At 43.8% G+C, this 20,861-nt stretch overlaps 1 protein-coding gene across 3 annotated transcripts in view; it reads left to right on the top strand.

Annotated features, from left to right (window-relative positions):
• Nucleotides 1-720: 720 nt before the first annotated feature.
• The window catches only part of UBE3D (ubiquitin protein ligase E3D), an 86,757-nt gene continuing 66,616 nt past the window's right edge, over nt 721-20,861 (top strand). Inside the window, exons 1-5 of one of the 3 annotated variants that reach the window (XM_066609836.1) lie at nt 721-830; nt 8,321-8,517; nt 9,848-9,938; nt 15,710-15,944; nt 20,406-20,475. In XM_066609836.1, the coding sequence (XP_066465933.1) occupies nt 769-830; nt 8,321-8,517; nt 9,848-9,938; nt 15,710-15,944; nt 20,406-20,475 (655 nt within the window). In that variant the 5' untranslated portion in view covers nt 721-768. Of the gene's footprint in view, nt 831-7,124; nt 7,158-8,320; nt 8,518-9,847; nt 9,939-15,709; nt 15,945-17,912; nt 17,965-20,405; nt 20,476-20,861 lie in introns of those variants that run through there. The other 2 variants (XM_066609843.1, XM_066609852.1) reach the window with 2 other exon arrangements.

Genomic DNA, 20,861 nt, shown 5'->3' with positions numbered 1-20,861 from the left:
GCCAGGGAGACAGACCAGGGACAGACTGCACTTGCTCCCGGTGTGGAAGGGATTGTCACTCCCGGATTGGCCTTTTCAGCCACACTAGACGCTGTGCCAGAACCACCTTTCAGAGCGCGATACCATAGTCTTTCGAGACTGAAGGTTGCCAATACATAATAATAAGTAATATAATGTTTAAATTAACCACAAGAACTCAATCTACGAGTGTTTTTAGCTTTTATTTGGTCATGTCCTCCATTTTTCTTGGCTGTCCTCCATTTTGGGGTACCCGGATCTCTTTTGTGGTTATGGCATCTGGTCACCCTGTATGCATGTCTACTCAGAAGTAAGTCTCATTGTATTCAATAAAGTCTACTCTCAAGAAAGTGTGCATAGAAAGGCTTCAGCGACTGACAGCACAATCCTGTGCATATCTAGTCAGAAGTAAGTCCCAGTGTGTTCAGTAAGGCCAATTCCCAGGAAAGTGTGCATGCCACTGAGCCCAATCCTCTGCATGTCTACTCAGAAGGAAGTCCCATTCCAGTAAACGGGGCTTACTCCCAAGGAAGTGTAGCTAGGCTTGCAGCCTGAAGCGGTGACGTGCCAGAGGGCGCTGTGCCAGAGGCAGGGAGCGAGCGAGGGCGCTCTCTTTGCCGGAGTCCTAGCGCTTCCTGGGCTGGGCTGGGCTTGGCGTCTGTGCTCCGCCTCCCCACGTGGCTGCGTCCGTTCTCCGGGCACTTCTGACTGCGACCGGGCGTAGGGTTCTCGGGTGGAGGCGCCGCGCTCATGGACGCCGCTGTCTTCTTGGAGATGAGGCGGAGGACGCAGAGCGGGCTGCTAATCCTCCGGTATGTGTTGAATGTTCCGCCCAAGCCGGGGCTCTCTGGACCCCTTTCGTGGAGGGTGGCGCCCGAGGCAGCCACAGGTCCTTGCTGTGTTGAAATATGCCCCTGCTTTTCTAAAAGAGGTGTGCTTTCTGGAGTAAAGTCTTTTAAGAGCCCAAGCCTATGCACGTCTACTCAGAAGTAAGCCCCATTGGAGTCAATGGGGCTTACTCCCAAGAAAGTGTGGATAGGATGGCAGCCTCAGAACCCAAGCCTATGCCTGTCCACTCAGAAGTAAGTCCCTTTATAGACACTGGGGCTTACTCCCAGGAAAGAGTGGATAGAATTGCATGCTAAAATCTCTGGAAGGGGCTTGGGAACAAGTTTAAATATAAACCATACCCTTGGACCTTCAAGACCTTCTAGTTGCAAAGTTGTGAGTGCTGTTTGTTGGCTTCCCCCCCCATTAATACAGGAAATGCGCTTTGCACATTTTAAAATGTGGTCTTGTTTGTTGTTTTCTTAAAGCTGTTTCTGCCCAATGTTGCATATAGGCAGCAGGGATCAAATGTGTACACCAGTGGGCTGAGCAGAAATGGGTTACAGCATCACAAGTCCTGCACTTGTGCTCTGGCAATTAATGCATTTTAGTGCTAAAACCTGCTGTTAAGATCTGGCTCAGGTGAAGGCAGATTTAGAACTAGCATGCAACTAAGTAACTGAAGATGTCATCATCACCAGTTACTTCTGGGTTGGGAGGTCAGTTGCAACACAACAAATATCAGTGAGAGGCTCAGGGTGGACAAGAGGGCTTTTTTGCACACAGAAAAGCTTGCTTTGGGAACTCTGCCTGCTGAGCCAAGCCTCCTACCATTGTTTGTTGTGTCACATTCCTGGTCTTACTGCTGGGCAGCAGGTTTCCAGGGGTCCTGTGAGTACCACCACCCTTGAGGGCACCTCCTCAAGTACCACTGATTGAGAAACACTATGATAGAACTCTTCCTTTACCCTAGTAAACAAGTGAGGAAAGGAAGAGATTGAAGCCTCAGTTCAAAACAACATTGATACAAAATGTTTACAATAATAAGGAACAAGTGTAATCCTCAAAACAGAAGGAGACAAGCCCATGGATGCAGAAAATGCCCTGAGCGTGAAAGAGAGCCACCAGTTTGTGACGGAGAGTGTGCAGTTAGGAGAAGTGAAGGCTGAAGGCAGATCCTTAATTAAAACTTTAATTGCAGGGAGGCGGTTTGTGTGATCTGCTTTTCTACAATAGCTGCTAATACTATGTTCAAAGTAGTATTGGCATGTGTAGAAGGATGGCACACATGAACCAGCCACCCTGCAATTAAGGAAAAAGGCTGGAAAGTGGGTGGAGTATACATGCCTATGGTACACTTGCCCTTTAAGCGTGTGAAGAAGGCCTGCCAAATGAAAAGAGGCTCTTGGCAAGAGTGCTGCATAGCTTTTTCAGGTATATAGCTGACCCATTCATTGGGTGTTACTCCTTGATATGTATTACCAAGACCCATTTCATATAGTATGGCTTATGGGATACAGGTGGACTAGCATCCATTCCTTTAGCATCTAAATCAGCAAATTTTAGGACAACTTGGATCTTCATAATATGTCCTTGGGAATGGATGAATAACACCATAGACATAATTTAACTGTCAATTCCCCATTCTAATGGTCCAGTGCTGTTCTTCTGCTCCGTTCCTGCTGGTGCAGCCGTGGTGAAAAGGCATTTGCTGTATCTAGCAAGGGGGGTGGGGCAAGAGACTTCAGATGGCAAAGTGGTTACCCAGTGGTTCTCAGACTTACTCTGCTCACGGTGCCCTTAGTGCTGTAGAAATTCTTTCCTGGTGGCCTGTCATGGCTGCATTGCAGAAAGATGAGACATCCGCCAGCACTCCCCCAAGATGGGACGTGTACCCAGTGATTTTGCTGGTGCAAGAAGAGAAAGGGGGCAGGGAAGCTACTGCCAGGGGGAATAGGATCCAGTCTGCATCATCACCACTGGATCCATTCCTGTCCAATTTTGTCCCTCCCTGCTCCTGTTCTGCCCTCCCCAACCCTCTCCTGCCTACCCTGCTGGTTTACCTTCTCCATTACATGACTAGCAGTCCAGCAACATGAATGGGAAGTCTCCAGCCTTCCCACCACTATTCTGGCAGTGCACTGCCAGAGTGCGCTTTACGGCTGCTTTTTAGCAGCCACCACTGGTGTGCTTTTTCTGTAAAACCCCATGATCATGTGTTCTTCTCCCTATGTTTTAATTTCTGGATAGGGCTTATGTTTGAACTAAAAATGGCAGCTTATTTCTTTCACGCCTGCACAAATAGCAGGTGTTTTTGTGCCAAAACAAAGTGTTCAAGCTGGCTAATGGAATAGATCAGTGAAGGACAACCTCTGCCAACAAGTGGGCCTAATGAGTGTCCCTTCTGCATCTCAGTGGGCTGCAAGATTGATATTGGACATGTGAATTAACTGTGAGTCTATAGATAAGGTTAAATACATTTAGTACCACTGAATATGTCATGATAAGATATAAAAAATACTTAATCATTCATATGTCATCAACTTCAAGTAGTTAAAAAAATGTTCACTTCTATCACAGTGTGACTGTGGTTAAAGTCAATCCCTATCCCTTTTTTCTATCCCCTAGTTCAGTGTTTCTCAAACTGTGGATCAGGACCCACTAGGTGGGTCACGAGCCAATTTCAGGTGGGTCCCCATTCATTTCAATATTTTATTTTTAATATATTCGACTTGATGCTACCATGGTATGTGATTGCATTTGGGGAAATGTTACAGATCTGTACTTCTAACAGGCTACTATGTATATGCTTTTAATACTGATAGTCAGTGGGAGGCCGTCTCTGCTGACCAGGTCGAAAGCCTTTGTGAGATCTATGAAGGCTATAAAGAGTGGCTGTCGTTGTTCCCTGCATTTCTCCTGCAGTTGTCTAAGGGAGAATACCATATCAGTGGTGGACCTGTTGGCTCGGAATCCACACTGCGATTCTGGATAGACGCTCTCTGCAAGTACCTGGAGCCTCTTTAGTACAACTCGGGCAAACAGCTTTCCTACAACGCTAAGGAGAGAGATGCCGCGGTAGTTGTTGCAGTCACCCCTGTCACCTTTGTTCTTGTACAGCGTGATGATGTTTGCATCCCTCATGTCTTGAGGTACTCCACCTTCTCTCCAGCAGAGACAGAGGATTTCATGCAGCTCAGTGACGATGATCTCTTTGCAGCATTTTAGGACTTCAGCAGGGATGCTGTCTTTTCCAGGTGCCTTGCCAAAGGCAAGGGAGTCCAGGGCCACGTGAAGTTCTTCTAGGGTTGGTTCACTATCAAGCTCCTCCAGCACAGGCAGGCACTCAATGTTGTTCAGTGCTTCTTCGGTGACTACATTTTCTCTGGAATATAGCTCAGAGTAGTGCTGCACCCAGCGTTCCATCTGCTGCGCCCGATCCTGGATGACCACGCCTGTGGCAGACTTCAGAGGGACAATTTTCCTCTGTGTTGGACTCTTTATAGCCTTCATAGATCTCACAAAGGCTTTCGACCTGGTCAGCAGAGACGGCCTCTTCAAGATTCTCCCCAAGATTGGATGTCCACCCAGGCTCCTCAGCATCATCAGATCTTTCCACAAGGACATGAAGGGCACTGTTGTCTTCGATGGCTCCACATCAGACCCTTTTGACATCCGAAGCGGAGTGAAGCAGGGCTGTGTTCTTGCACCAACCTTGTTTGGGATTTTCTTCGCTGTCCTGCTGAAGCAGGCCTTTGGAACTGCAACAGAAGGCATCTATCTCCGGACCAGATCAGACGGAAAGCTCTTCAACCTCTCCAGACTGAGAGCAAAATCCAAAGTCCAGCTGAAATGTCTGTGTGACTTCCTCTTTGCCGGCGATGCAGCTGTCACTACCCACTCTGCCAAAGATCTCCAGCAGCTCATGGATCGTTTTAGCAAGGCCTGCCAAGATTTTGGACTGACAATCAGCCTGAAGAAAACACAGGTCATGGTTCAGGATGTGGACTCACCTCCCTGCATTACAATCTCTGAGCATGAACTGGAGGTTGTCCATGACTTTGTGTACCTTGGCTCAACGATCTCCGACACTCATTCTCTCGATACCGAGCTAAACAAGCGCATCGGTAAAGCAGCTACCACGTATTCCAGACTCACAAAGAGAGTCTGGTCCAACAAGAAGCTGACGGAACATACCAAGATCCAGGTCTACAGAGCTTGCGTCCTGAGTACACTTCTGTACTGCAGCGAGTCATGGACTCTTCGCTCACAACAGGAGAGGAAACTGAGCGCTTTCCACATGCGCTGCCTCCGACGCATCCTCGGCATCACCTGGCAGGACAAAGTTCCAAACAACACAGTCCTGGAACGTGCTGGAATCCCTAGCATGTATTCACTGCTGAAACAGAGACGCCTGCGTTGGCTTGGTCATGTCGTGAGAATGGATGATGGCCGGATCCCAAAGGATCTCCTCTATGGAGAACTCGTGCAAGGAAAGCGCCCTACAGGTAGACCACAGCTGCGATACAAGGACATCTGCAAGAGGGATCTGAAGGCCTTAGGGATGGACCTCAACAAGTGGGAAACCCTGGCCTCTGAGCGGCCCGCTTGGAGGCAGGCTGTGCAGCATGGCCTTTCCCAGTTTGAAGAGACACTTTGCCAACAGTCTGAGGCTAAGAGGCAAAGAAGGAAGGCCCATAGCCAGGGAGACAGACCAGGGACAGACTGCACTTGCTCCCGGTGTGGAAGGGATTGTCACTCCCGGATTGGCCTTTTCAGCCACACTAGACGCTGTGCCAGAACCACCTTTCAGAGCGCGATACCATAGTCTTTCGAGACTGAAGGTTGCCAATACAAGTCAGTGGGACTTACTTCTGGGTAAGTGTGGGTAGGATTGCAGCCTAGGATTGTTAAAAAGTTTCCTGCTTGATGATGTTACTTCCGGTTATGACATCACTTCCAGTGGGTCCTGACAGATTTTCATTCTAAAAAGTGGGTCCCAGTGCTTAATGTGTGAGAACCACTGCCCTAGTCACCTGAGTAAAGCAATGACAGAAATGAGGAGGTTAGCTGCCTTCAACCTTCTCTTCTAACAGCTGCACACTCTCAGTCACAAACTGATGGCTCTCTTTCAGGCTCAGGGCATTTTCTGCAGTCCACTGACATGTGTTCTCATCAGTGCTGACAAAAGACCTGCTTGTGTATCTGTGTTGCCTTAGCAACGTGCAAGACTTTGTGCTGAGTGAGATCTTGTCAGACGCTGAAGCCACCTGCAGTTGCCCTCCAGGGTTCAGCAGGCTGTCTTTGCCCTGACTGAACTTCTTGCCTTGGTAAGGGCTTCTCTTGAGTGTTGTGGATCCCAGTGGGAAAAACTATGTGGACCAAAACCAGTTGAATCTGGCAAATCAAAGAATTAAAGAAATGTCTTGTACTCGAAATCCGGATGGGCTGCATGCAGGCTGCAGATTGCCTTCCGCTGTAATAGATTTTTTTAAAAATGACAATTTTTTGAAAAGAACAAACCAACGAAGAAAAAAATAGCAGCAAATCAACACAACTTTCAGAGGAAGCAAAGAAAAATTACAAAGACCTAGCTGAACAAAAGTCTTCAGAAGGTAGTAGATACCCAATAGATAGGGAGCAAGACAGATTTCTTGAAAAAGGGAGTTCTTGGTGTCACAACAGATAAAACCTTTTCTTTCTCTCCAACTGTTGATGTTGGAAGGATCCCAAATGGGCCACTGATGGTGGGCCGGTTCGTATAGGAGGAGATGGCTTTTTAGGTCTGATTCTAAGCCTTTTAGCCATAAAAGGTACAGTACTACCCAGTGCTTTTTTTGTAAAAAAATAAAATAAAAAGGGTGCAGGAACTCACAACTTGTTAATCTTTTATTTATTTATTTATTTATAAGCCATTTTTTATCAGACAAATAAGTAATAAGATACAACTAGACGTAGTCAATAACTACACACACACACACACACCCCTGTGTGAGCTCCCTGATAGCAAAAGCACTCCTGCCACAGCTGGAGCGAAACACCCCATTTTTTTTAGGTGGGGAGGTGCTCCATTGGGCTATAGGAAAGCCTATAGTTAAAGTGTTCAGAACTAATATATAAGGTCTTGAGCCCAGCTGGTGGCCATCAGTGCCTCAAGTATTAGTTCCAAACACTTTGAGCCTAAGAGCTCTTATGACTCGGTTGCTAAAGTGCTGGTCTGTGGAGCAGGGGTTCAAATCCCTATGAGGAATAAATTTTTTTTCTTTTTTTTTTTTAGGTGGGGAGGTGCTCCATGGCTGCAAAATATAAAGGTTGGTTGCCAGTTGCCAAAAGCGGGGCCAGTTGAGGCTGCAAAACTCCTCAAAGTTCAGTCCCAGGCAGGCTTTTTTTTACCCTTTTTTTTTTTAAGTCCCAGGTAGGACTTAACCCACAGTTAAGCTCCTGGAGTGAGCCCCCTGCTGGAGGCTGTGGGTTAAGTCCTACCTGGGACTTAAAAAGAAAAAAAAAGAAAAAAATTTATTCCTCATAGGGATTTGAACCCCTAGCTTCTGGCTCCACAGACCAGCACTTTAGCAATTAAGCCATAGGAACTCTTAGGCTCAAAGTGTTTGGAACTAATACTTGAGGCGCTGATGGCCACCAGCTGGGCTCAAGACCTTATATATTAGTTCTGAACACTTTAACTATAGGCTTTCCTATAGCCCAATGGAGGGAGTGCTGGGCTGTGGAGCACAAGGTTGGAGGTTCAAATCCCTCCCTAGCCAGCAGTGTGGGGCGGTGCAGGGAGGGGAAAAAGGTGGGGGCGGAGAGGAGGGGGGAAAAGTGCGGGAACGGCGTGCATTCCATTACAAAAAAAGTCCTGGTACTACCAATTCAGTAGAACTTCCAGATAAATATGGTTGGCATGACATCTGTAAATCTGCTATGCAATCCATATTCGGTTCCTCAAAAAGGATTGAAATAACCATTTAAGAGGGTGTAACTATATCTATGTTTTGCCTGTGTCAGGCTTGTGTCAGTGGTTTCACAAACTCTGTTCTAACCTGAGCCAATACCCCATCAAAGAAAATTTGCTTGTGATACAACTGATGCAGATTATCCCAGTTCAGCCTTATAGTTCAAATACAACAAGTGAACATTTTGCCTCTCTTAGGGCTCAATCCTGTCCAACTTTTCAGCAGTGACACAGCTGCAATGCAGCCCCAATGTAAGAGACTAAAGATTCCCTTACCTTGGGGAGGCCTCTGTGACTGCCTCCCCCAATGCAGGATGCAGTGCACACACCTTTGTCATAACTGCTTCAGTGCTGGAAAGTTGGTTAAAATTGGATCCTTAGATTTCTTCAAGCTAGCAGTAAATGGTTGCTTGATAGTGTTTTTTTCAGGCTTTGCTAATCCTTTCAGTTTGGAAAAATCTTTTGTTGAAAAACTCATGTTCTAATGGAAGAAAAATTGTTTCTTTTCAATATCTTCAGTGAGTTGAAAGTGGGACGCTTGCCCTTGGATGTTAGTGTGATGCCATCCTTGATTGAGATAAAAAATGGTCAAGACTGCAAGAAGATCAGCCTTCCACCAGAGGTCAGCCTTGTTCCTTCCTCTTGTCGAGGACTGCAGTATGTGCCTGGGGATGGCTTACACCTGAGACTTCTAGTTCAAGCAAGTTCACATGCAAGTAAGAGTGACTTTTTTTTCTTAGCTATATTCTGTCTACTTGGAAGTTGCCTCCTTGTGAAATAAGTAGGTCAAACTGAAGGATTGTCAGGGAAACTGCAATTTAACTGAAATATGTGAGATTGGGGGAGACTTAACTTTCAGCTCTGAGATTTGCTAATGTTAACAGCTTCCTGGGTTCCCTACCTCTACAGTTACCTTAACTTTAACTTGGGATTTAATTGGATTTACTTCCTGTGCAATGCCTAATGAAAACAATGGTTGCTAACAATCTTGTATGATATTCTTTCATTTTGCCTGGCAAAATAGTTCTAGTGTGAACCATGCGAATTGAAATGGGTTTTCACATTAGTTTTTGAGGCTTTGAATCCTACCTCTGTACTTTTATTCAGCAATTCTCTTACTTAAAAGCTTTCCAGAAACTATTAATCCATTTCTGCCCAACGTTGCATATACGCAACAGGAACCAAATGTGTACACCTGGGGCTGGGCAAAAATTGGTTATCAGTTTGCAATGCACTACATACAGTATTTTTATTCAGACTGTTGCCAGTAGCAATCTTGGCTGCAAGTGGTGCCCATTAGTCAACTTGGTTCAGCCTCACTGAAAATTATGGGGCCGAAGCCAGCTGGAAGCTTGGGTTATACATCTCTGGTACGAAAGAGGTTTTGAGTGATGTCACTTTGCCAGCAGAGAGATGGTTTCATGGTGGCAGTGATTTTTTTTTGAATGTGATAAAAATTGCTGCTTGCTGGGAACTGTGGTTATTTTCCTAGCCATCTAGGATTAGCAATTACTTCTATTGTGTTGCTTAGTTGCATCATAAGAGAATCAAGTTGAACAGGCTTCCATTTTGGCAAGGACTGCAAAATTTCTTCGAAAAGTTTTAGTACTAGCAAAATTCTGTCTTCAGCATTGTTACAAAGGCCATCCAGATGTAATGGCAATATTGATTGCTAAATAGAACAGAACACACACATATACCAGAACAAACCCCTTGAGAGTTTTCCATTGAGCACTCTTACTTTCCACGTGAACTGATGTAGCTAAATATATGAGCTGCAAGCCAGAGACTCTCAGCTTCAAATCTCACTCCAGGTATGATTTCACTAGTTGGCTACTATTCTGGCAACTTCAGCCCATCCTGTGTAATATGACAATGATAATACTAAGCTACCTTGTGGGGCAGGCATAACCTTGCTAAAACAATTCATAGGAAGGGATTTTAATGTTTGAAATATACTGTATGTGTTGTTTTTTCCTCAGGAATAATGTTATTTTTAGCTTGCTTTTTAATGCTCAAAGTATTGTGGACTTAATATCATTTCAGAATTGGTTTCAGCTGTGAGTGACAGCCTTAAATCCAAAAGGAGTTGCACTTTTTACTGTCAGTCTTGTGGTGAGACAGTAATCAACAACCGGTAAGTGTTGCACAGCCTTAACAGTTTGTCTGAGCATTGGGGTATGGTTTAAAGTAAGCTGCATAGACATTTCGTAAGAGAAACATGAGTCCTAGTTTGTGTAATTGTTTGTTCTTTACATTTATATTTTATTTTTCTACAATTTAAAATTGTGGGCTGCATTGAGTGCAATCAAAAATAGACAAAAATTTGATAGGAGATGCCTGAATGAAATTCCCACTTTCAGATAATTTGACTACAATCCAGTGGCAGCTCCAGCTTTTGGGGGACCCTTGAGCAAAAGATCTGCAAGGGCAGTGATGCAAATGCTTTGGCAAGTGCTTGCACATGCTAGCTACTTGCTCATTGTGCTCAAGAGCTGGGTATCAGCCAGAGTCCTACTTCATACTGTCACCCTCAACTGCAGCAGTGGAGAACTCTTGTCTGTTCTCTGCTCAGTTCCAGGTTACCTTTCCTGGCTGGGCACTAACTGGCCAATGGATAGGTGACAGTCTTCTTTCACTGCTGCCTTGATAATTGTTGTGGCAGCACAAAGTGAGACCACATATGAGCAAGTTCAATAGTAGACAGTAAGACAGGGGTGCTCAATAGGTGGATCGCGATCTACTGGTAGATCGCGAGGCAAAATGAGTAGATCGCAGAGTGCCGACCCCCCCCCCCCCGCTTCAGGTGCCTCTGGGAGGAAACGCCGGGAGTAAGGCCCATTGTACTCAATGGGCTTACTCCCAGGTAAGTGTGGCTAGGATTGCAGCCTCACAGCCTAATCCTAGGCATGTCTACTCAGGAGTAAGTCCTGTTATACTTAGTGGGGCTCAAGGTACACCAACATACATTGTACACATAAATGTTATATGTTATGATGGCGTGAACATTGTAAAAAAAACTCTGGTAGATCTCTGGGCCTTGCTGGGTTTCAAAGTAGCTCTCGAGCCAAAAAAGTGTGAGCACCCCTGCAGTAAGAGCTTCCAATCCTTTATTTTTCTTTTCTGCAGGGTGGATTAGACCATACCTAACACACATCATGTATCCTAGGCCCAAATCAGAACCCTGAAATCTCTCCTGTCCCTAAAGATGCTCTGTTGTCTCACCTTTTCAGCCAAAAGGATCGAGTAACAGCCACATTTTTGCAGTCAGTCTTGTAGTAAAATAAATGATTAGTGAACATTGCAGTCCATTTACATGTGAATGTTGTCTAGATCAGAGGGCAAAGCATGTATTGCTTGTAGTCGTATAGATTATTATTAGGTTACTGCTTTGCACTTTCTGACTGATTAGGACTTCCATGCCAGGAATTAGAATAGAGAGCTAACTGCCTACCACTATGTATCGCCTTTCCATGCACTTTTTCCCTTGCCCTTTTTTCTTTTTTGTTGAAGCACAGAGCCTGCAGGTTTTGTGTTGTGATTTTTTTAGTTCTAGTGAAAGGTATTATATTTTTTCTCTTTGGATTTTTCATGAGAGTCAGCACAACTGCCTGCATTGTGTGTGTGTGTTCTGCTTGTGTGTTTTGTGCCTTCTGGTTTCTCTGTAGCAGAGAGGTGGGCTTTTGTTATTTATTTATTTTTATTTTTCTCACAATTTTTGGAATGGAGATCATGGCATATTTCCCCTAATCGTGGAAACTAAAAGACTGACAGCCCAATCCTATCTCCCACCATTGGCAACGATGCAGCCCTACAGACAGACCACACAGTGTTTCCAGCTGACCAGAAGGTTAAAAATTTAAGAACATTTTTACTTACCTATGGGTAGGCCTCCTGGTGGCTTATGGGTTTCCTTGGACCCATGGCAGCTATTTTGCTGACCTACCTCTGAAGAAAGGAAGGGGCGGGGCAAGTTGAAAAATTGGAAAAAGGATCTACTGTACTTCTTTGTGTCTGAGATCCACCTCCTCTGTTACCTAAACTGGCATGACAGACCATCTGGGTGAATTTGGTGCACATGCAGCACTGCTACTCATTTCCACCAGTTGCTTCATTGTGTGTGATGGCAGCAAGGCTTTCAAGCCACTGCAAAGGGACATATGGCAGTGGATCATGAGATTTACTGCCATGGGCTCTTAATAGGATTGGACCATTAGTGGTGTAATGGCTGGAAGACAACCAGCAACTCAGTGAACTTCTTGTTTTGGATCCCCCAGTGCAGTTCTCAGGCATCTGAAAAGTTGTTGAACTTGATTCTTTTTCTATGTGTTCTATGCATAATTTTTTAGTGGTATTATTCTTGCCATTCATTAATTTTCGGAGCACTGAGCAGAGTGGCATTTAAATTAATCTTTCCCAACTAACTTTTCCATCATTGACCCTTCCCCATTAATATAAAATATCACTGCACATTTTCTTTATAGATACACCAAAGAATAAAATGCAAAAGGTGTCAAATATTTTAGTTTATTCATTGCATTTCATTTTGTGTTGAGTACTGATTTTCTAGCATTTGCAGAAGACTTTTAGTATTGTGGTATAGTCATAACAGTAAGAATATGTATTTGGTCAAAATAGGACTGAGCATTTGTAGGTGATGGAAAGTGGCTTGCATATGCTTTTTCTATAAATATAGGCTTATAATAATTTCCCCTGGGGGCTGGGGATAAGAATAGGCCCTCAGTTTGGCTGTACTTGTCGTAAGAGGCGACTAAACAGCCACCGGGTAGATGGGACTCGTCAGCCTGGGAAGGCAGCTCATCTGAGAGAAGGAAAACTCTGATCCCAAACCTCCACTGCCTTGTGGCTACATCCAGTTATGGAAAAGGCTTCAGGAATCAACCTCAAGGCAAAATCCGGAGCCAGAGTCCCTGAGGCAGTTCATGGCTGAACACAGTCACGTTCTGGCAACTCCTGCGACGCCGCTGGAACCAACCGTATTGGCCTCTGCCTTTCCATTGGACCATTTCAGCGACGTGGAGAGGGGGGATTTGCTGCATGGGTAACAGCCTATCCTCCATACCTACTTTACCCAGGCTTCGCGCACTGGAGAGGACACTCTGTTCCAGAACCACCATTCAGAGCGTGACACCATCGTCTTCCGAGACTGAAGGATGCCAACAACAAGGCTTATAATACTAGGTGCTAAGGTCTAATCAAATACTGGAAATGCAATATTTTCCAAGCATTGTTCTTTTCCTTTTAAAAAGAGATTTGTTAGCAAATTAATTATATACTTTTAATGGAACTGGCTGATGTGACTGGTGTCATGAACTTTTGCATAGTCGTTTGGCAAGATGACAAATGGACTGTGGATACAAACTGCAAATTACCTCCATGTAAACCAGTGACTGCATAGCCACCAACTAACCATCCTGTTGTCAGGCTTAGTTCATAGCACTTGAAATCTCAAACCTTTTCAAAATTCCATTGTGCGTGCGTGTATTTCTGGTCAAGGGAAAGTGATCTTCAACCACTCAAAAGTCCCCCTTAAAGAATTTGTTAATCCTTGTTGGTTACAATATATTTATGTTGTATTACAGAATCTGTTGTACACTCTGATAAAATTACTGGAGGTCTGGCTCCGTATTTTCACCTTTACAGTGGAGTGCAAGGTTACATAAATGTTTTACAAGTGAAGTTTGGTGTGTGCGTGAACCATGTGGGTTTGCTTTTTAACATTTATCTGTGAGATACAATAACCAAGGATTTGGGGGGAGGGGGGCTTCTGGAGAGAAGCATTTTTTCTTTTATTAGAGACAGCATTAGAGAGCCATGATTGCTTATAATGTCCGTGTTTTTTCTATCCACTATCATGTCTGCTCAAAATGGGTTTTCAGGTTGTTGTGGCACTTCAAGCACTTTATTAGAAACATCAAAACAAGCTCCCAGCAGTGCAATTGGCACTCCTGGAATAGAGGTGTATGTGATTTCTATTTGCTAGTGCCTATAATATTACTGAAGAAAAGTAATATACTTCTTCTTACACCACCCCACCCCCAAACTTTCTCAAGCAATTTTTAAAGTATTTTCATTTACGTATGGTGAATGATACTGCATAAAATTATCTGCAGGAGCATTTTATGTGTCTCTTTGAGAGAAAATGTTGCAAGTTTGCTTGCTATCCTATTGCAATGTCCTAGCCTCTTCAAGAATGCTTTCTCCTTATCATTTAAAAAAAAAATTCAGATTAGCAGTATGTCTGTAGCACATTCAATAAAGATTTGTGCTTCAAAAAATGTTTTTACTAGATCAGAACTGCTAGGTCAGTTCATTCAGTCTGGCTTGCCATTCTAGTGAACTTTTTTGAGTCTGTGGTTTGGGGCTAGAATTGGGCATTGCTGTGCACCTATGTTCTTCTCCATAATATTCACACAGTGATCAACTTTAGTAGCAGATCAAACTTATGGAGTCCACCTCATTGGATATAACAAGTGTTGTTTTCTGTTTGTGGGAATATCCTCTCTATGTGTGTATAAACGGTAAACAGTAGAGATGAATAGAAATCCTCTCCCTTCTTCAGATATTATCTGACAGCACACTACCTTCTTACCTGGATCAAGACTGGCCTATCAATGATGCCAACAGTATGGCTGGCATCAAGGGGTGGTTTGAAGGCAGCCACCAACTCCCAGGTTGCCTAACCCCAAGTCTGCCACTGCCTCTCTCTTCCCAGCCTGCCATGGACAGCAATGCTCCAATCTGCTTTCCACTTGATTTTAGTGTGCGGGACGTGAATTGGGAAGCAGTGTTTCAGCCCCATACATTGGGTTGCTTTAAGTAAAACGATATATGGAACATGCTGGGAGTTTTCCCAACGTGTTCCATACTTCCTGGTTAATTTGAAGAGAAAGGAATGAGGTGAGAAGGTATCGGCCCAGATTGCTGCCTTCCGTTCTGTTTTTTTGCCGCTGCCCTGCAGAGAATTGAGGTTGGGGAGGAATTGACAGTGATGAGGGTAGAGTATTTTCTGCACCTTATGCATTACCTGCCATCAGGTTGAGCCTATCTGGGAGTAAGCTCTTTAAGAAAATTGTTTTTGCTTCTGAGTAAACATGCATAGGATAGCAGTTTTATCACCAGTTTCTCTTGTTGTTCTCACTGTACGTATACATTTAACCCTTCTATATAATTGTTAGATATGTACTGTTTGCATTTCATGGCCTTTTGGCTTCACTATTTACCTTTTTTTTTTTCCTTCTGCATGTGGGTGTGCATGCATGTCTAGTTATTTAAAATATTTGTGTCCCTCTTTTCCCTTCCTGAAAGGGAGATGCTTGGGTGATTCACAGTTTATTTATTTCTAGATTTGTATCCCATCAAAATGATGTCTTGAGGGGCTTACAAAAAAAATTGCAAATAATCCAGGAGCCCCTTAGTCCTCTGTCTGATGCCTTCACTCTTCTCCAGTCTCTGGGCAATTGGCAGTGGGAGCTGAGTTTTTTTTTTTTTCAGGTAGAGAAGGGAAGGTGAAGCATTCTCTAGCTAATGGTGGGGACAGGCTGATCTTCCCCTTTCCTGTGTGTTACCCCTGGGAGGCAGGAGTGCAATCTCCCAGGGGACCTTAATCCTGTGAGTATACGTACGGCAACTATCATGCATCTGATAGTGTGGGCTCTAGTGCATACAAGTTTGTGCGGCAATAACTTTAAAGTGCCCCTAGACACATTGTTGTTTTTGCTGCAACAGGCTGACACCCTGACCCTTCTAAAAACAGTAGATATGGTATCATGGTGAGTTCCCAGGTAGTAGTGAAAAAGAAGCTATTCCATTTGTTCTGCTGAAATGACTATCTTTACATGGACTAAATCACGGTATTCTGACAATTGGGTCTTCCATCTTCCTCAGGGCTTTTCTCAGGGTTCTTTCCCTTCCCAGCGAGAACTGGAGTGATTTGGTGGATGAATGGTGTTGCCACCCCAACCCGTTCAACCAGAACATGCTTCATCCTCAAAATGAAGACTGTTTTCTTGGACACGGTTACTTCCTACTTAGCTCAGGAAATACACTGACTGAACCAGAATCCGAAATCCTTCCTTCAAAGTCTCAGGATGCTCCTTCTGAAAGCAGTGGTTCTGTCTTGGTGAGTATGATGGGCATGAAACCAAGAGTAACCCTCAGCTGTGCCATCCTGATTTTCAGGATGATAGAGTACATGCTTGCATGTATAAAGACTGACATCTCTAGTTAAGAGGTTATCATGTTTAAGGACTGGGAATGACACCTGCCAGGCTTTGGAAACTCACTGCCAGTGAGAGGAGACTGCTGGTCTAGAAGACCAATCATCTAATGTCATAAGAGAGCTTCAAAGCACATGCTTGGTTTTCTGAGACCTCCTTTCAGCCAAGCTGTGCCCATCAACCTGAGAAATACCACCTTCAGTTGCATTTGGAGATGGGATTGGAGTTGGACTAAAATCTGGTTGAAATCAAACTTAGAGTGTGAGAATCAAACTGAAGGAAAGGGCAAGAAACTTGTTCTGTCTTTTCTTTTTCTCTTTCCTAACTGAAAAAGTTGATTTGTGTCACCTGTTTGTCATGGCACGTAGGGAGAGTTGATGCCTGTTTTCATCACTTGATAATTTCAACAACAGGCAATAATTTGATGTGAAACAGCCGTCACAGATGGATCTTCCATATCCATCAAATAAGGATTTTTAATGGAGCCATTTACCCATTTTGTTGAGATTCAGCAACTGATAAGTCACTGAAAAATGAGCTATTGAATGAGTAGTGAATTAGCCCTTGGGGTAACTGATACTACCTTATTTTCCTTTTCACTCTCTGGCACCAACATGGCACCTTCACTCCACAACACCATATTACACAATTTTTAAACTCCTTGAGGTCACATAATGTTCTTACAGTTATCTCTAAGGGAAAATATTCTCTTCAAGGCAATATCGAGGACCTTTCGAAAGAGGAGCACAAAACCGTATTAAGAGACTGAAGATAGCCAGCAGCTGAAAGTTGTCACATAAGATATATTGATTTAATTTGTGTGCCAAAAAGTATTGCCACTTTTGTTCAAACCACCGAAAACACTTGAGCTCTCAGTGCATGACTCTCCTGGTGTTGTATGTACTTTTAAGTGGCAGGAAGGGGAAAAACAAAACATTGATTGCAGTTGTTGCCTCAGCAATGTGTCACGTAACATGTAACCATGTAGGTTCCAAATATTAGCTTGTCAAAATTATTTAGCTTCCCAAATAAAACCTGAAATCTGCTTTATAGTTTTCATTAGAAGAAAATTTTAGGTGATCATCTGGTTTAAAAGGAAGTTCGCAGAGGATAGTCTGTTCAGCTTGTCATGATAACAAAATGGAAGCCCTTAGTTTCAGAGGGGACAAACAGTTATAGTGGGGACAAACAGGAAGACTATTGCTGTTATGCTGTGTGGACGAGGTTTCCAGAACCATCTTGGACCACCTACTGGGCGCTGGGTATTTAGTACCTTGAAATATAATTCTTGATTTCTGTTACATGGGTTGAATATGCCAGGGCACTTAAAACATTTTGCACCAAGGTTAACCCAAGTTCTGTGCCAACAGAAGCGGAATTTGGTAACCTGCATATATTTTACATGTGCATGTTTTTTTCATGATTGTCTATTAAATACAATTACAGTACAATGTATGTATGTAACATGGTGTTGGTTTGCCTGAGGGCACAATCCTAACCAGGTCTGCTCAGAAGTAAGTCCTATTTTGTTCAATGGGATTTACTCTCAGGAAAGTGTGGTTAGGATTGCAACCTTAATTAGTTAATGTAGCCAGCCAGTTTTTTTACTTTTGTTACCTACATGTCCATGAAATGTGCATTAGCATCCCCAGTTTGGCTGACACCTAGCCCAGATAGAACAATAAGCAGGAGGAAAAGGGGAGATCTGTGAATCTCCCGCTCTTGTACTGAGAAAACCCTGGTAATTGCACTCTTTTCAGCTGGGAGGCAGAGTATAGGAGGGTACTCCTTTTTTGGTTTTCCCTTCTTCTGACCTTTTCTGAGTCCATGTCTTTCTGTCTTTCTTTCTTTCACCTTTATTGGCATAAAAGTGCTGTGTCTATCACAGTTGCCCCAAAAGGTTCACAAAGATATGGGAGGCAGGTACATGAGCTGTGTGTCTTTTATTTTTTCCCCTAACCGTGCACAGTGGGCCACAACAGCCTCATTTGATCACCACAACATGCATGCATGTTCACAGTGTGTTGGCAGTGCAAATTGGCAAACAAGGCCTGGTAGACAAAGTATCAACCAAATTGCCCATTGTTGTTTTTTTGCTTTGTATTTGAATTTATATTGTTAGCCACCTGGAGTTAGCGAACTAAAGGAACTATAAATTTAAAGATAAGTAAGATAAATTATGTATGCTAAGTGTTTTGAATACTTAACCTAGACTTTCTTAAAGCCAGGATGGTGTAGTGGTTCAGGAGTTGGACATAGACCTGGAAAATCCAGGTTCAAATCCTCACTCACCCATGAAGTTTCCTGGGTGACCTCAGGCCAATCACCATTCACAGCCTAATCTACCTCACAGGATTTTTTTTTTGAGAGGACAAAGGAGGGGGTGAAGTATATATACCACCCTGGGCTCCTTGGAGGAAGGGTGGTATAAAAATGTGAAAAATAAATAAAATATATCATACCCTAGAATCATTCTGTAATTCTTTTATTAATTGTAAGGATTTATATACATATCATATGATGTTACCATTACGTGTGTTTTCTGTACTGCTTTAGGGCCAAATCCTATCCAGTTTTCCTGTGCCGGTGCTGCTGTGCTGATGAGGCATGCATTGCATCCTGTAGTGGGGAGGCAGTCGCAGAGGCCTCCTCAAGGTATGGGAACTTGCATTCTTTTACTTCAAGGGTGCATTGCAGCTGCACCATTGCTGGAAAGTTGGATAGGATTGGACCCTTAATCACGATAGCAATATCCCTGCAGTAGTTACCCAATGAGACCACTGACCCTCCCCTTTTGATATAACGTTTACTGCAAATACTTTTATATCTTGATGCTTGCTTCAGTATTTAGCATCACCAATGTTCCGTGTTTGGACTGTCTGTCACAGATTGTAATGGCTGGGATCAGGTGCAGTAATTTTTAAAGGTTGACCAGTATGATCATGTTTTGTGGAACAGTGATAATCGTCCTTAATGTGAAAATAATACAGTTGGAAATAGAAATGAAGCCATGTGTTCTGTGGGACAAAGTAAGCCAGGAGGAAAATTCTTATAAAAAGGATCTGATAGACTTGTGATTTCTTTGTTTAGACTTGGCACAGTTTACTTAGTGATAAGGTAGACAAGGTCTGTACATCATGTCTGAAGAGCCATTCTCCGTGATGGTACCTAGACTGTGAACTGTCTTTCGGGGGGGGGGGGATTTCCAGACTTTTTTCCTGCTTGCATTGACCCTTCTGCAGCTATGCCTAAGAACATGAAATAATTTCTCCCTATTTATCTAACTGTCCCTTTCCTCCTTCCCTTCTCACTTGTATCTTTTTCTAAATTGTGAGGCTCTTGGGGGCACAGATTTCTCTGCTCACCATGTACATGGATCAGTGTTTCTCAACCAGTGGTATGGGTACCAGTAGTGGTACTTGAGGTGGTGTTTGGTGGTACTTGCTGGATCCCTTAACACAGGGGTGCTCAATAGGTGGATCGCGATCTACCGGTAGATCGCGAGGCAAAATGAGTAGATCGCAGAGTACCGACACCCCCCCCCCGCTTCAGGTGCCTCTGGGAGGAAACGCCGGGAGTAAGGCCCATTGTACTCAATGGGCTTACTCCCAGGTAAGTGTGGCTAGGATTGCAGCCTCATAGCCTAATCCTAGGCATGTCTACTCAGGAGTAAGTCCTGTTATATTCAGTGGGGCTCAAGGTACACCAACATACATTGTACACATAAATGTTATATGTTATGATGGCGCGAACATTGTAAAAAAAACTCTGGTAGATCTCCGGGCCTTGCTGGGTTTCAAAGTAGCTCTCGAGCCAAAAAAGTGTGAGCACCCCTGCCTTAACACATACCATCCAGCAGTGAGAGCAGGAATGTGATGCAACAAACAGTGGTAGGAGACTTGGTTTGGTGGACAGAGCTCCAAAGCATGCTTTTCCGCACTCAAAAAAAGCACTCCCGTCCACCCTGAGCCTCTTACTAGTGTTTGTTGCATCGCATCTGGCTTCCCAATCCAGAAGTAATTGGCGATGTCATCACCAGTTACATCTGGCAGTACTTCAGATAGGTGGACCGTATGAAGTGGTTCAGCAGAGGCAAACGTTGAGAAACACTGCACTACAGGCAAATAAGAATACATTAAAATGAGAAACTAAGATTTTTTTTGGGGGGGGGGGGATGACAACCAGCAGGCTTTTCACCTTTGTCTGTGAGCTATACTGATTCTGCTAAAAGTGTGTTGCTTTTATTTTCTAACTTTGTTTCATTTTAACCAAATTGCCAACTGCTTTGCATTTCAATATGGGGAAAAGTAGAATATAAATACATTTAAACAAATACATATAAATGATATGTCTTTGGCCTACAGAATTCGAAGACAAATAGCAGAGTAATTTGCAAACGCTGCAAGACATTGTTGGGAGAGGTTCTGTCTTCAGGTATGCAATCCACAGTGTTTTTTGGTTTTTTTTAATCACCCACTGCTAGGGGTAGAATGTTCTGGAGAAAAATAAATGATTTTTTGATTTGCACGAGTGCTTGAGGAATCTCTTCCAGGCCCGGTCAATGCAAACGCATCCAACAGATGGGAATATTTCAAGAATGCCGTTTACAACAACGCCTTGTCCATATTTGGCAAGAAGACCAACAAGACGGCAGACTGGTTTGAAGCCCACTCTGAGGAGTTGACACCAGTCATTGAGGAAAAGAGGAGAGCTCAAGCAGCATACAAGGCCTGTCCCAGTGAGCGCAACCTGCAGGTCCTCCGAGCTGCTCGCAGCAAAGTCCAGCAGGCTGCCAGGAGATGTGCTAACGACTACTGGCT

The sequence above is a fragment of the Tiliqua scincoides genome, chromosome 1 (assembly GCF_035046505.1).
Source record: "Tiliqua scincoides isolate rTilSci1 chromosome 1, rTilSci1.hap2, whole genome shotgun sequence".
Taxonomy (NCBI): domain Eukaryota; kingdom Metazoa; phylum Chordata; class Lepidosauria; order Squamata; family Scincidae; genus Tiliqua; species Tiliqua scincoides.
This window is presented reverse-complemented; position numbering and strand designations above follow the sequence as displayed.